This window comes from Typopeltis vanoorti, chromosome 18, assembly GCF_054136105.1.
Source record: "Typopeltis vanoorti isolate ZY-2024b chromosome 18, IOZ_Tvanoo_1.0, whole genome shotgun sequence".
Taxonomy (NCBI): domain Eukaryota; kingdom Metazoa; phylum Arthropoda; class Arachnida; order Uropygi; family Thelyphonidae; genus Typopeltis; species Typopeltis vanoorti.
The window spans coordinates 1,667,105-1,681,233 of NC_143566.1; the positions used below are offsets into that span (position 1 = coordinate 1,667,105).

The following is a 14,129-nucleotide window of genomic DNA, read 5'->3' on the forward strand; positions in this document are numbered from 1 at the left end:
TGTAATACTATAAAATTATATATCAATGGAAAGATAATTTAATCAGGAACGTAATGTAATAAAGTTTGTTCAATTATCTGTATTCTATGAAAAGTTATAGCCAAATAACCAGAAAAAAGAAGCACAACTTGCTTAGGTTGATATGAAGTAGCTTTCCTTCATTTGAATGTAGCCAATGAGCATGAGTGTTTAGAACCAATCAGGCGTCATCTTGTTTTGGCAATGAGCCAATAAGGTCACAGTAGGATTCAGCTATTGATGTCATGTATTGGAGCTGAGAGGAGGACATTTGTCAGTGTGTTATGTGATTGCTATCAAGTTGGTTGGTTTTTTTTTTTTTGTTCTTTCATTTAGTGAGCTTGTAAAACATAATAAAATTAAAGAAATGGCGGAAAGAGTTGACTAGTCACCCAGAAAGTGATGTAAAATAGCACTATTAAGTGAACAAGGCTACAGTTATGAAGAAATTAGAAGAAAAATTGGCAAAAACTTAACAAAAGGTGGCATTTATAAATTTTTGAAAAGGTATAAGGAGACTCAGTCACTACAAAACCAGACTGGTAAAGGCAGGAAAATGTGCACAATAGCAAGTGATGATAAAAGAATTGAGAGACTGGGCCTACGTGACAGAAGAAAATCATCTGGGTGTATACAAAATGAAATGGCGCAATACAATGTGAAGTTGAGTGCATCGGCGCAGACTGCAGGAATTTGGTCTAAATGCTAGAATTCCACAAAAAAAAGTCATTTTTATATCTCAAACAAAGGTTGAAAAGATTAAACTGGGCTAAAACCCATGTTAACTGGACAACAGAACAATGGGACAGTGTTATTTGGAGTGATGAGACCAAAATCTCTCTGTTTGGTACTGATGGCATAAAATACGTCAGGAGAAGAATCGGAGAAGATTTGCATCCTGATTGCATTACACCTACCATGAAACATCCACTTAGTGTTATGATCTGGGGTTGTATGACATCAAAAGGTGTGGGCAGAATTTGCATGATTAATGGGAATATAAATGCCCCAAAATACATAAATGAAATACTTGAGCCCAAACTGAAGCCTTCCGCACGTGATCTTTTCCAAGATAATGAAGCATTTATATTTCAACAGGATTCAGCTCCATGTCATGTTGCTGCTGTGTGCAAAAAGTGGTTTCAAGATAATCACATTCCATTGCTGAAATAGCCTAGACCTTAACCCAATCGAAAATCTATGGAGCCGACTAAAGAAACTTGTTAGTCAGAAGCAATCCACCAATAAAACCCAATTAATAGAAACAATAATTCAATTTTGGTTTCACATTATAATAACAGCTGCAGAACTAAAAAACTTGATTCACTCCATGGGAAGGCGTTGTAAGGCCGTAATTAACGCTAAAGGTTACCCAACTAAGTATTAACTCACATTGTGAGAATTTTTGTATATCTCATTTTTTCTATGTGTTTAACTTTTCTTCTTTATAACTGCTGTTCTAATAAAAAATCCTTCATAAAAGTTATTGCATTACATTCTTGATTAAATTATCTTTCCATTGATATATAATTTTCTGGTACTACACCAAAATAAAGTGGTGTTATGAGCCATCAAACCTCAAAAATACACTTTTTCCAAAAGGTTTCCACAATTTTGGCCACTAGTGTGAGTTGTGAGTCAGCAGTTAAAATTGATACAGAAGCCAGTTCGATGTTAAATCAGGTGTGAGACAAGGTTGCACATTATTTCCACTCTTGTTCTTAATCTAATATGGATCACATATGAAAGAAAGTGGTATTAAACCTGATGTCAAAATTGGAGATTAATCTTAGCTCTTTATTCTATGCAAATTGAAAAGAATTATAAAACTGGAGAAAAACTAACATAAAAAATTTTATAAGCGTAGAATTTTCACTTAAGTATCATAGGCATCAACGGTGCCTATGGTATACTTAGGAGGAAATTCTACGCTAATAATTTTTTATGCGAGTTTTCCTCTGCTGTTATAATTATTTTCAATATGCCAACTCACGGCATTTCATTATTGAAACAAATTTTATGCAGATGTTATGCTTTTAAATAAATCCAGTACAAGTCTGCAGCATTTCCTGACTAAATCAAATAAATTTATATGAAAATCAGAAGTAAAAAAAAAAGACAAGACTACGAAAATAGACAGAAAAATCGAAAACACCAACTGCATCTTGAATGGAACCTATAAAACAGGCAAAACATTTCAGATATTTAGGCACAATTTTTAGTGAAGATGACAACCTAAATATGGAAATACACAACAGAGTTAGCAAAGCTGGTATGAAGTCAACTGAATAAATTTATATGGAAGAAAAGAAAAATTATTCAAAACACTAAACTAGCTATACACAAGACAGTGTCCAAACCAATTTTAACTTATGGCTCTGAGAGCTGGCTTAGAATTGAAACATTTGATTAAAGAATGGACACTACAGATATGAGAGTTCTCTGAAAGATTATGTTAGTGAGCAGATGGCATGAATAGCAGTATTGTGTTAAACATGATATTAGGAATGAACTTCACATTGTTAGCATTCAGGAACGTATCAGCAAGCTAATCTCAGGTGGCATAGTTACTTAAATAGAATATGAGAGGTTTGTAAAACCTTTCTTTGCCAGGATGGCAGGAAAAAAAGGCCCAGAGGTGAATCAAGATCTTGGTGGCTTGATTAAGTAAGTGCCTTAGAAGACAGAAAATAAGATATGACTGCAGTCTTGACAAATAAAAGATTAATCTGGAGAAGAATTGTTGACAAGACGTTAGTAATAATATAACTTTTTCATGTAGTATTATTGTAATATCCTGTACACCCCTTGAGTGTACATGTCAGGAATTTGATGATGAGATAACAGATTTTTTAAGAGTATAAATGATTCCTATTTTTTATGAGGGATAGTGCTGAGAAGACAAATGGAAGTAATGTCTAGTATAAGTAAGCTTACAGTAAACTTTTAATGTGAAACTATTTTAGAATGTTTAGAGATAAGGATGTCTAGAAAAGTCAATTTGCCTTTTTTTTCCCAGTTTCCAGTGTGAATTTTATTTTCTGGTGAAATGAACTGAGTGAAGTAAGGAAACTGTTTAACTCAACAATGCTATGTTTTTGTTGAAAATAGTTTGATATTGTATTATATTAACAACCAAATAAAAACTCAGTTTTTTTAGTGATTAAGCGTCTGCAGATCAATTACATCCATACAGATGTTCTACAGAATTCTGTTTTGTGTGTAAATTAGCATAAACTTACATTTTCTATTTTAAATTACCAGTTTTATTAGTACATTTTTATTTTGAGAAATGCACAATTAATTGCTTGTTTTTATATGTGTGTGTGTGTGTGTGTGTATATATATATATATATATATATATATATATATATATATATATATCTGCGCATTGTTTATTTATGTGTATTATGTTTACATGTAGTGTTACATTTTAAGAAAGTGAATTTACGTGATTGTAATTTAGTCTGTCAACTGAAAATGTTAGTATTTTTGCTTCTTTCAAGCAAAGCATTATAAAGATAATGTGTAATGCTGACAGTTTCCCTTCTTCAAGACAGAAGTAACGTACTAGAAGTAACGTACATGCAAGAACATGTGTAAGGGAAAAGAACACAGTAACCAGTAAACAGCTAGATAGCACTGTGAAAAGCGAGATGCAGCTATGTTGAGAAGTGGAATAGTTTTTGGGATGAGTTAAAAGAAAGTTCTATGAGTCATGGAACTTTGTTCTTATCTTTCTTATCTGGAAATTGTGATGGGGGAAGACAGGATGTGAAGTTTAAGGGACGCCATACTAAGACTGTTGGAGTTTAGTTTCACTTACAATAGTAAGTGAAACTAAAGTATTATATTTGTGTGTGTGTGTTGTTACAAAAGGTTTTTTGTAAACCCTGAAGATGTCTCTGTGACGGAGATGAAATATTGGAAGTATTAAAATTGTTTTAATCCTTTCTCAGTGCTTATAATATTCCATTAAACTTCCAACATGAATTCTTTACAGCACTTAAGCCTCAACACATGGACTGTGATAACATCAAAATGTATTATAGCAATGATGAGATGGACCTTGACATGTGAAAATAAAGAGGCTAGGAAATATTTGAGAAGGTCCACCGAAGATTCACTAAGGAGAATATCAGGTCTATGGCATTTGCAGAGCCTCATGAATAGGAGAAGGGGGTAATATGATTGAGATATATATAAGGTGGTAAGGAGTTATCACCAGATAAATATGAAAGAAATTTTTCACAGAATTGTGGCAGACAAGGATAGAACAAAAGGCCATCAGGAAACAGCATAAGGAGAGTGTCAGCAGGGGAATGGTCAGAAGGTTCCTTGCATAGAGAGTGGTCGGTAAGTGGAATGCATTACTTGAAATTCTTGCATGAGTTTAAGGTAGAGTTTGAAGAGCTCTGTGTGTGTGTGTGTGTGTGAGAGAGAGAGAGAGAGAGAGAGAGAGAGAGAGAGATGCAAGTGACCTCTCATAACGAGTCATTTGGCTCTGTGGTGGTCTAATTTTAATAAGAATAATGAAAATTACAGTGATATTAAAGAATGTGAACACCATATTAAAACATGTTTCCTCATTTGGCATTTAAATAAAATTTTACATCTGGAGCATCATCATTAGAATTTTAAAATATGGCCTGATGAAAAGTGATCACTATTTATGAAAAGAAAGTGATACTTACTCTTTTATAAATTTATTAAGGTTTGCAATAATAGAACGTTGCTCCTGGTCTATTAATGTCTGTGTAAAGAAAAATAAGCAGCATTTATGATGAGAGAATGAATAAATGATATTTCTTGATATGATAAATGACATGATAAAGATGTGAGAAATGTTTTTAATAATAAACAGAATGAAATAAAGTGATCTCTCAATTATCTAACCTTCAAAAACCAAGCCATTAATTAAGCAATCCTTGAAAGGGTTAGCATACCATTTACTCCTGGAATCGCACAATGTAACTGTACACATAATCAGTTAATTGTAATCAGCTAAGTACTAACAAATTAATTTTCCAACGTGATTGGATAATTGAGAGATTGCAGCAATAAAAGTATATACAATATCACTTTATTATAATGATCTAGAATAGTTATGGAAAACTTTTTTTTTTTCATAAAAGAGCTTCATGGTACACCAAACAAGGAAAAAAAAAATTATTGAACTTAGTAATATTATGCTGGTTTTCTACTCAGCTTCTTCAAAGAACAATTAAAATTATTACTGAAACTGAACTAAACTGAACCATACTTGTGAATGCAATTTAGACTACTTTAGACAGATTGGCAGTTCAGTTATCCACCTTGAAGAACACAAAATTTACATTCATGCTCATCTGTATGACAAGTCAGGATTAGCAGATCATGCTCTGGATACTCCTTCACACAGGATTAGATGGAGGAAAACATCGATACTACACAGAAATCATTATAGGTCCAAGAGACTATTTTTAGAATCAATAAGAGCTACAACCTCAACAAGTATGGTTGCATTAATTTGCCAAAGATCTGGGATGCCATCATTTTAAGACTTGACAGCCTGACATCTCCAAATTAACTTTTACTGGTATCTGAACAATAGTGGACACCATATTAGGGTATTAGTTCAGTTTTAGTTACAATTTGAACTCATTTCCAAATTCATTTAGTTCAATATAAGTAGCATTATATTACTATAATCAGTTTCATTGGTTAGCAACTGCATACAGAAGGGCAGTTGCTTGCTACTGTTCAAGTGGTTATCAGCTTAGCAGATAATAGAGGAACTTCTGCTAAGCTGATAACATAGAAACAAACCATTTCAAGAAAATCTGCTGAGTTTATTTATGTAGGATCTGGAATGACCAGTGAGAGCACTTAAGGAACGTGATAATACTTTTGCAATCGTTTTGTAACGTGATAATTCTTGAACAAATCAAGGATATAAAAGTTACAGATTCTGAAATATCAGTCAGTTTTGACATCATTTCTCTGTTCACCAATATCCCATTAACCGACACAGTCAATTCATTATATGGAGATTACCCTCCAGATATCACAAGGATATTCGAATATGTCATCCACTCAGGTTATTTCAGTTGGAAAAACAAAATCTACAAACAAATTGAAGGTACTACCATGGGTAGTCCTCTGTCTCCACCTTTGGCACACTACTATTTGAAACAATTTGAAGATACTACGTTCTCATCCATTCATCCTCAACCATCCCTTTGGTACCATTACGTCGATGATGTTTTTGCTGTTCGGCCACACACTAAAGATGAACTTTCCACTTTTCTACAACGGATAAATAACCTTCACCCACACATCCAATTCACTATGGAAAAAGAAAACTCTGGTACTTTACCTTTTTTGGACATCCTCCTTGCTGGAACATCTTCTGGTACCTTATCTACAAGCGTCTTTCAAAAACCCCCTTTTACTGGCAGATACATTCACAAAAAGTCTGTGCACCACATATCTCAAAAATTTGGCATTCTTAAATCTCTAATTCATAGAGCACATAAAGTTTGCTCTTCCCCAATAATCTTACAACAAGAACTTTTCATCATTAAAAAGTTAATGGAATCAAATGATTACAACTCCAATCAAATCTAACAGATACTTTACTCTTATGTTCCAACACCTACAGTTTCTTCAGCAGTCTGCAGAGTTCCTATTCCATACATTCCAGGAATCTCAGAACCTATAGGTAGAATTCTGAAAAAGTATCAACTGATTCCAACATATATTCCTATCAACAAAATTTCTTCTTTATTACCTTCTACAAAGGATAAACTGTCTTCTCTATCTTTAGCTGGCGTTTACCAAATACCTTGCGAATGCGATGTCTCTTATTTTGGACAAACTGGCTGTACTTTGGAAAAAAGAATAAAAGAACATCAATATTATATTGATTATAACAAACCTCTGAAGTCTGGTCTGGCGCAGCACAGTATTGACTCTACTCATAGCGTCCAGTGGGATAAAGCAGTTCTCCTCCATAGATGCAGATTCAAATGTGAATGCTTATTCAAAGAAAGTTGTGAAACTATCTTACACCGACCGAATTTAAATAGAAATGACTGTATGTTTCTCTCAAAGATCTGGAAGACTTTTATCTTATGTAAAAAAAACATTTATTTTAAGAGATTAAATTTGTTATTTCTATTATTTCCTAGCACGCGGTAACAATTGTGTTTTAATAGGTGATCCACCAAACGTTTGCCTGTATTCCATTCCTATTACTGTTACAGACACTGAAGATGTACTATTAATTTTAGTACGAAATATCTGTCTTTTTACTAATTAAAGATTTCACTTTTTACGTGTTACTTTATTATTTAATTACTATGCCACAGGTTCCACTAAAAATCAGTCATTTACATGCAGACTAAAGAACTTAGATTTCTCTAGCAATGCATGAATGATGTACTCTGGAATTCACATTCTTGGAAACATCAAGTGCAAAGATTGTAAAAATATACAGTTTTTAGAAATTGTATATTTTTACAGTTTCATTATATTTCATGGTACATGATTTGGTAATATAAACCAAAGAAATTTATTTGGAACTGCAATGCCAGAATCTACAGTCATGGTTTCTGATTAATTTCAAGGCCTCCAGGTGGTGAAGAAGTTCTCTGTTAATGTCCTTTGCATCTCTACATCCTAGAAGGAATTGAAATCCAGATCTTTTTAACAACAGTTATCATTGATACCAAGGGTATGAAGAGTCATTAAAGAATATATAGATGACAGAAAATGAGTGTCAGTTCTGTGAACAGTTTTTTTCAGTATAATACTATTAGGACTACAAGACTTTTTTTGGATACTCACTTCTGGATCCTCTTCAGAATTTCTATACTTCATAGATATTAAGAAGCCTAAATATGTACATAGTAATCCAGGTGTAACCTAATGAAGATCTTTCACAATAGCACAACTGCAAATGGATCTCTATCAACATCCTTCTTAAGATGGAAGCAATGGGTAATTTATATAATTGTACCAATAAATCACTTGAACTTTGGCCCTTTATCCATCATTACACTGATCCCTCATCCCACAGGATGGTTTCCCCAGTATACTATATTTCCAATGGTCATAATGACAAACTATAAACTATTATGATTCTCTAAACCCCTAATTAGTTAGTTAAATCCTCTAACTTCGCAATGAGACTATTACCATCAACTTATAATGGTGTCTATCGGCCACTACCACCAATAGTATTTTTCATCCGTAAATTGCATATGCTCTCTTTGATACATACATACATATACACACACTTCTTGAGAGTTACAATACAATGACCACATAACTAATAAAATAAAACTTTGCACTTGACCTTGACAATGTGCTGAACTCACATCTGCATTATCAGCTGCATTGACTATGTTGAAACTTGCCACAATATGATTATATGCTAGTACCTTTCGCTATTTTTATTTCAAGGACTATCACCAGTATATAAACTAAGCAATAACAATTAAAACAAAATCCTGTGGCAACACCACTTGTTATCTCCCTTTCTTGAGATAAGTGTCGTCCCACAAGCAAAACAGTTTTACAATAAGGTTTAAAAATTAAAATGACAGTATACTTATTACAGTTAAGTCCCTAATTCCTATAACTCTGTTCATTTAATGTATCGACTTACGTCTGACTAGACTTAAGTCCTGCTGGATGGAACGGAACCCGGACATAAGTCGAGGGATGACTGTAGAATCCATTTTCATGAATCCAACCTTATATTCTAACCATAACTAACAAATACTTCACTATCCTTGACACACACACACACACAAACTGATCAATAGTGCTAAACCACTGTTTTACCCCTTGCTTACAATCCCATTCTTGGATCCAATCAACTATCCATGCCAAAATCTCTCTCTCTTACCCCCCCCCATTATTCTTAATACTTCCATATTAGTATATAAACATAACCTTTCCAGACTTATGCTAAACCATTACCAATGTCTTAACACAATCCATTATTAGCTATTAGCCTTAGTTGAGTAATGCTATTCCCAATCCCATTTCTTTTCACGTTCTCTACTCTTACTAGCAAATGATCATCATTCTAACATACACAGACATATCATTTAGTTTATGTTTCCCTGATATTCTCTTCCTCAACAGACAGCAACCACTTCTGAGTTAGAAAACTGATGAAGAAGGGTTGTCCCCTCCCCCAATCTCTCTCTAACACAGAAGCAATTCTCAGTTATAGTTCTTCCACCACAGTCCCTAAATCTTTCCAGGACATACAAAAACTGACATTGAAATATGTTTTTTTTTTCTGTGCTCATTGTGGAACAGTAAACTCTCTCTCTCTCTCTCTCTCACTCACACACACACACACACACACACACACACACACACACACACACACACACACACACACACACACACACACACAAAGCTAATGCCTTAAATAGATTCCAATTCTCTGTGCAATCACTACAATTCCAAGCAATGCGTTCCAATCATTCACCACTTTCCGTGCAAAAAAAAAAAACGCTTCTCACTACTTTGGTCACACCATCCTAATACTGCTTACAGAGATGACCTCTTGTTCTTCCTCACCTCCCACCATTCTACGAGAAACCTCTTCAGTATTAATTTAATAAAAATGTCTTACCATGCCGGCCTGGTTTGCCGAGCGGTTAGCGTATCCACTCTCCAGCCAAAAGGATGCAGGTTTGAATTCCACCATGGACATGAATGTTTGTCTGAGGGTCGTAGTGGTGGTCGGCGATAGATGGTGTTGGTGTAGATGATGAAGGTAGTCACAGTTGGTGGAGTGGTGGAGACGGAGAGTTGTAGAGTAGGTAACACCTCTCTCGATGAGTCTTTGGACTCTCTGGAGGTGTTATGTAGTAATAATAATAATAGTAATAACAATATTATTTGTCTCTATCATATTCCTCCCTCTTCTTCCTATCCAAATGACTTTGCAATAGCATTATCTTAACCAGCAAGATAATCATTTGTTTTGAATTCTCTTTGCATCCTTACAACTTAATAACATCCATAAACTCGTGCCAAGGGAAATAGTTTCATTATGTTCTCCTCAAGTACCCCCCCCCTCTTATTACAGAATACCCATACCTAATATGATCTTTATTCTCTCTTTTTCACTCTTTCTCAAACCTGGTGTTTCTCCCACAACTTAATCTCACATTAAATTTTGTATAAGAGTGGTATCTCTCTCATTATCATCAGGTCATTCACTTTATTTCCTCTGCTTCATTCTTGCTATTATTGGTACTGCATGCATCCAGTACTTTCTTACAACAATAACATCACAATTTGTATTCACATTTTATCATCCTTTGAAATTTAACTCACCATTTTTATTCTTCTGTTTTGCTGCACAATTTGCAGTGGCGGTGAATTTGAGCTGTGTAGAAGAAAGTGATTTTTAATTGGTGAATAGTCCGTTTTTTTCCCCCGTTTTTCTGTTTTTGAGTGCTAAATTGTTTCTCTGAATACAAGTGTACTTCAGTGGTTGTTTTTTGGAAGTTAGTTGCCGTCGCGATATAATATATTTTGGATACCATCAGAATCGAATGCATAACGGTGGAAGACAAAACGAAGCTAAGTTTTCATTACTATATTTAGTTATATTTCATTTTATTTAGTGTACTTAAATGTTTTGTTTTGCTTGTAATTGTTTGTACTTTTTTTTTCTATTTATTTAACAGAATTTATTAATTGAATAATTAACGATTACACTACTCGGCAGTAAGAAATGATGACAGATTCAGCAGCAGTCACAAGTGGCGTATCGCCAAGTCCTCCGCCATTTAAGAACTCAATTATTAGCAATATCATAAGGGACTTTGTGGCATGTATGCATCTCGGGAATTAGATATGTGGCTTGTGAAAGAGAGCGGAGAGCGTATATGCGCAAAATGCAGGCAGTTGAAGGAAATAAGTGCATTAGAAATATCAATATCCGACTTTGTTGCTCCAGGAACGGGGAATGAATGTAGGAAGACAAGTAGTGTGATAGGAGAGAATGAAAAAAAAAAGATATATATAAATGAGAAAATAATAGTTGATAGTGTGGAAGGTGTGAGTGACTGTGAAAGTTTAGGAGATGGTTTTGTTTGGGAGAGACAATTAGATTAAGAGTGACTGACCTGCAGAGGGAGATAGATGAGTTGAAAGAGGAGGTGGAATGTCTTGTGAATGAGAGCAGAAGTATGAAAGATAAGATTAGGAGAATGGAAGAGATAAATGCAAGGAGAATCAGAGTAGGAGAGAGAGAGAATTTAGGGAGTATGAGCGAGAGGTATGGGGGTGCTAGAAGAGGAGAGAATGGAAACAGTAGAAGAGAGGGAATGAGAGAGAGGTATGGGAATGCTAGCAGACGAGAGGACGGAAACAGTAGGAGAGACGGAATGAGAGAGAGATATGGAAGTGCTAGAAGAGGAGAGAATGGAAACGGTAGGAGAGATGGAATGAGAGAGAGAGGTATGGGAATACTAGAAGAGAGAATAGCAGTAGAGGAGAGGGAATGAGAGAGACCTATTGGAATGAAAGAAGAGAAGAGAATGGAAACAATAGGAGAGAGGGAATGATAAGAGGTATAATGTATGGTGACTCAATGATCCGTGGTGTTCAAGATAGGATGCGTGAGGAGTGTTTGCCAGGAGGAACAATAGAAAGGGTGGCTATGGCAATTAACAGAGGTGAAAGGATGGATTAGATGATTGTGATGGTAGGAACAAATGACTTGAGTGGTAATGTAAGTCGGGCAGCGAGAGAGGTGAGGTTTTTGCTTGAGACTGTACAGAAGAAGACAGAGAGAGGAAAAATAGTGTGTGTGTGTTGCCTAGGCATGATAATGATGAGCTGAGCAGAAGAGCAGTGATATTGAATGGCATAATAGTAAGAATGTGTGACAAAAGAGGACTGGTACATGTGGATGCTTGGAGTGCGTTTGAGGAAAGAGAGGAATTGTATGCGAGAGACCGTTTATATTTGAATGAGGAAGGACGTAGGCATCTGGAGAGATTGTTGTTCTGAATGAGTCAGTGTGTCGCAGGGAGGATGATAGCAGGGGTGGCCTCTTGTGGGAATGGATACTTGGGAGAAGGGAGACGATGTCAGGTAACACTGAGCCCAGTGGAGTCTAGAAGGGATAATGCTGGGTATAGAAACAATGGCATTTATATGCTTTATACTAATGCCAGGAGTATCCGGAATAAGGAAGAGGAATTGGTGGCACAGATAGCATCAGCCTGGCCAAAAATTATTGGGGTCACTGAGACGTGGTTGACAGAAGGGGGATATAATAACAGGAATAGAAGTCGCTGGGTATAGCATTTTTCGTCAGGATAGGAGGGGAAAGCGTGGTGGCGGGGTACTGCTTATGATAAGTGATGACCTATGTCCTCTAAGAGTAGAGGCTTTGGAAGGAAGTGAGATAAATGATTTTGAGAGCATATGGTGTGAGGTAGAGGTAGACAAGACAGGATATTTAGTGGGGTGTTGCTACAGACCCAGGAGCACGGAGGATGGGGACCAGGAGATGTTTAGACAGCTAAGTTTTGCAAGTGCAAGAAGAATGATTGTTATGGGAGATTTTAACTACAGTAGTATAAATTGCAGAGAGGAAGATGCATGTAGCAATAGTGGAATGGAATTTCTAGAATTCTTGAGGGACAAATGTCTTAGGCAACATGTAACAGAGGGAACAAGAGATTCAAGAGTTTTAGATTTGGTTATAGCATCGGAAGAGTTGATAATAACTGAGATGACATCTCTCCCACCAGTTGGAGAGAGTGACCATACGGTTTTGACTTGGAAAATGAATAGACATGCAGGAGTATCAAAGAGACGGGAACTTATGTGGAATTATAATGCAGGTGATTATAATAGTCTTAGACATCAACTTCGGGAAGTTTCATGGAGGGAGGAATTGGAAGGCTGGGATATTGTTAGTGCATGGGAAATTGTGAAAGAATATTTGTTAGCAGCAATGGTAAGTTGTATACCACGAGTGAAGAAGAGAACACAATTTGGAGTAAAGTGGATGACAAACAATATTAAACAGGAATTGCATGTGAAAAAGAGGCTATGGAAGAGATATAAGAAGACAGGTGAAGAGAGGATGCATGAAGAATATAAGACAGGCCAGAAGAGTGACTAGTGTGGTAAGGAAAGCGAAACTGGAATATGAGAGGAGATTGGCCCTAAGATCCAAAGAAAATCCTAGGGAATTTTTTAGCTATGTGGCCAGTAGGAGGAGAAATGACTGTGGAAGAATGATATTGTGGGATAAAAATGGGAATAGAGTGATTGATGCAGAGGACATAGTGGAATTGATCGATGACCACTTTATTGGAGTATTTCAACCTGGAAGAGTCAGTTTTAATGCTAGAGGGATAGGGCAGGTTCGAGGTTTAGAGGTACAGGAAGAGAGTGTGTTTCAGATACTGAGAACTCTGGATGTCAATAAAGCTTTAGGACTGGATGGTATTTCACCACGAGTTTTGAGAGAATGTGCTAGGGAACTGACAGTGCCTTTAACATGGCTTTTTAATGAAAGTCTGGCTTCAGCAAAGATGCCCAGGGAATGGAAGGAAGGTAAGATAGTGCCATTGCATAAGGGTGGTAACAGACTGGAAGTGTCTAATTATAGACCAGTCTGTGTGTCATCAGTAGTTGTTAAGATCTTGGAGAAAGTAGTGAGGGACCGTATACAGCACTGGGCAGATGATGATAATGTTATCTGTGAGAGTCAACATGGATTTGTGAAAGGATGCTCTTGTTTTAGCAATATGCTAGCCTTTTATAATAAAGTTACAAGAACATTAGATGAGGGAAAGGCATATACTGCAATTTTCTTAGACTTAGCAAAGGCATTTGACAGGGTGCCACATGATAAGCTGATATTTAAGTTGCAACACATGGGTCTGGATGTCAGATTGGTCAACTGGATTCAGGATTGGCTGTCTGATAGGTATCAGAGAGCTGTGTATGGTGGAGCAGTTTCAAGGAGACAGAAGGTTACAAGTGGGGTCCCACAGGGCTCAGTACTAGGACCTATATTGTTTAAACTTTATATCAATGACATTGCCAGTGGATTGCAAGGGGAT

At 35.9% G+C, this 14,129-nt stretch overlaps 1 protein-coding gene across 2 annotated transcripts in view; it reads right to left on the reverse strand.

Moving 5' to 3' along the window:
- Positions 1-14,129, reverse strand: part of CenB1A (Centaurin beta 1A) — a 627,189-nt gene that overhangs the window by 459,311 nt on the left and 153,749 nt on the right. For both annotated transcript variants that reach the window (XM_090408048.1, XM_090408046.1), the window contains exon 6: positions 4,713-4,771. In XM_090408048.1, the coding sequence (XP_090264174.1) occupies positions 4,713-4,771 (59 nt within the window). The remainder of the gene's footprint in view (positions 1-4,712; positions 4,772-14,129) is intronic.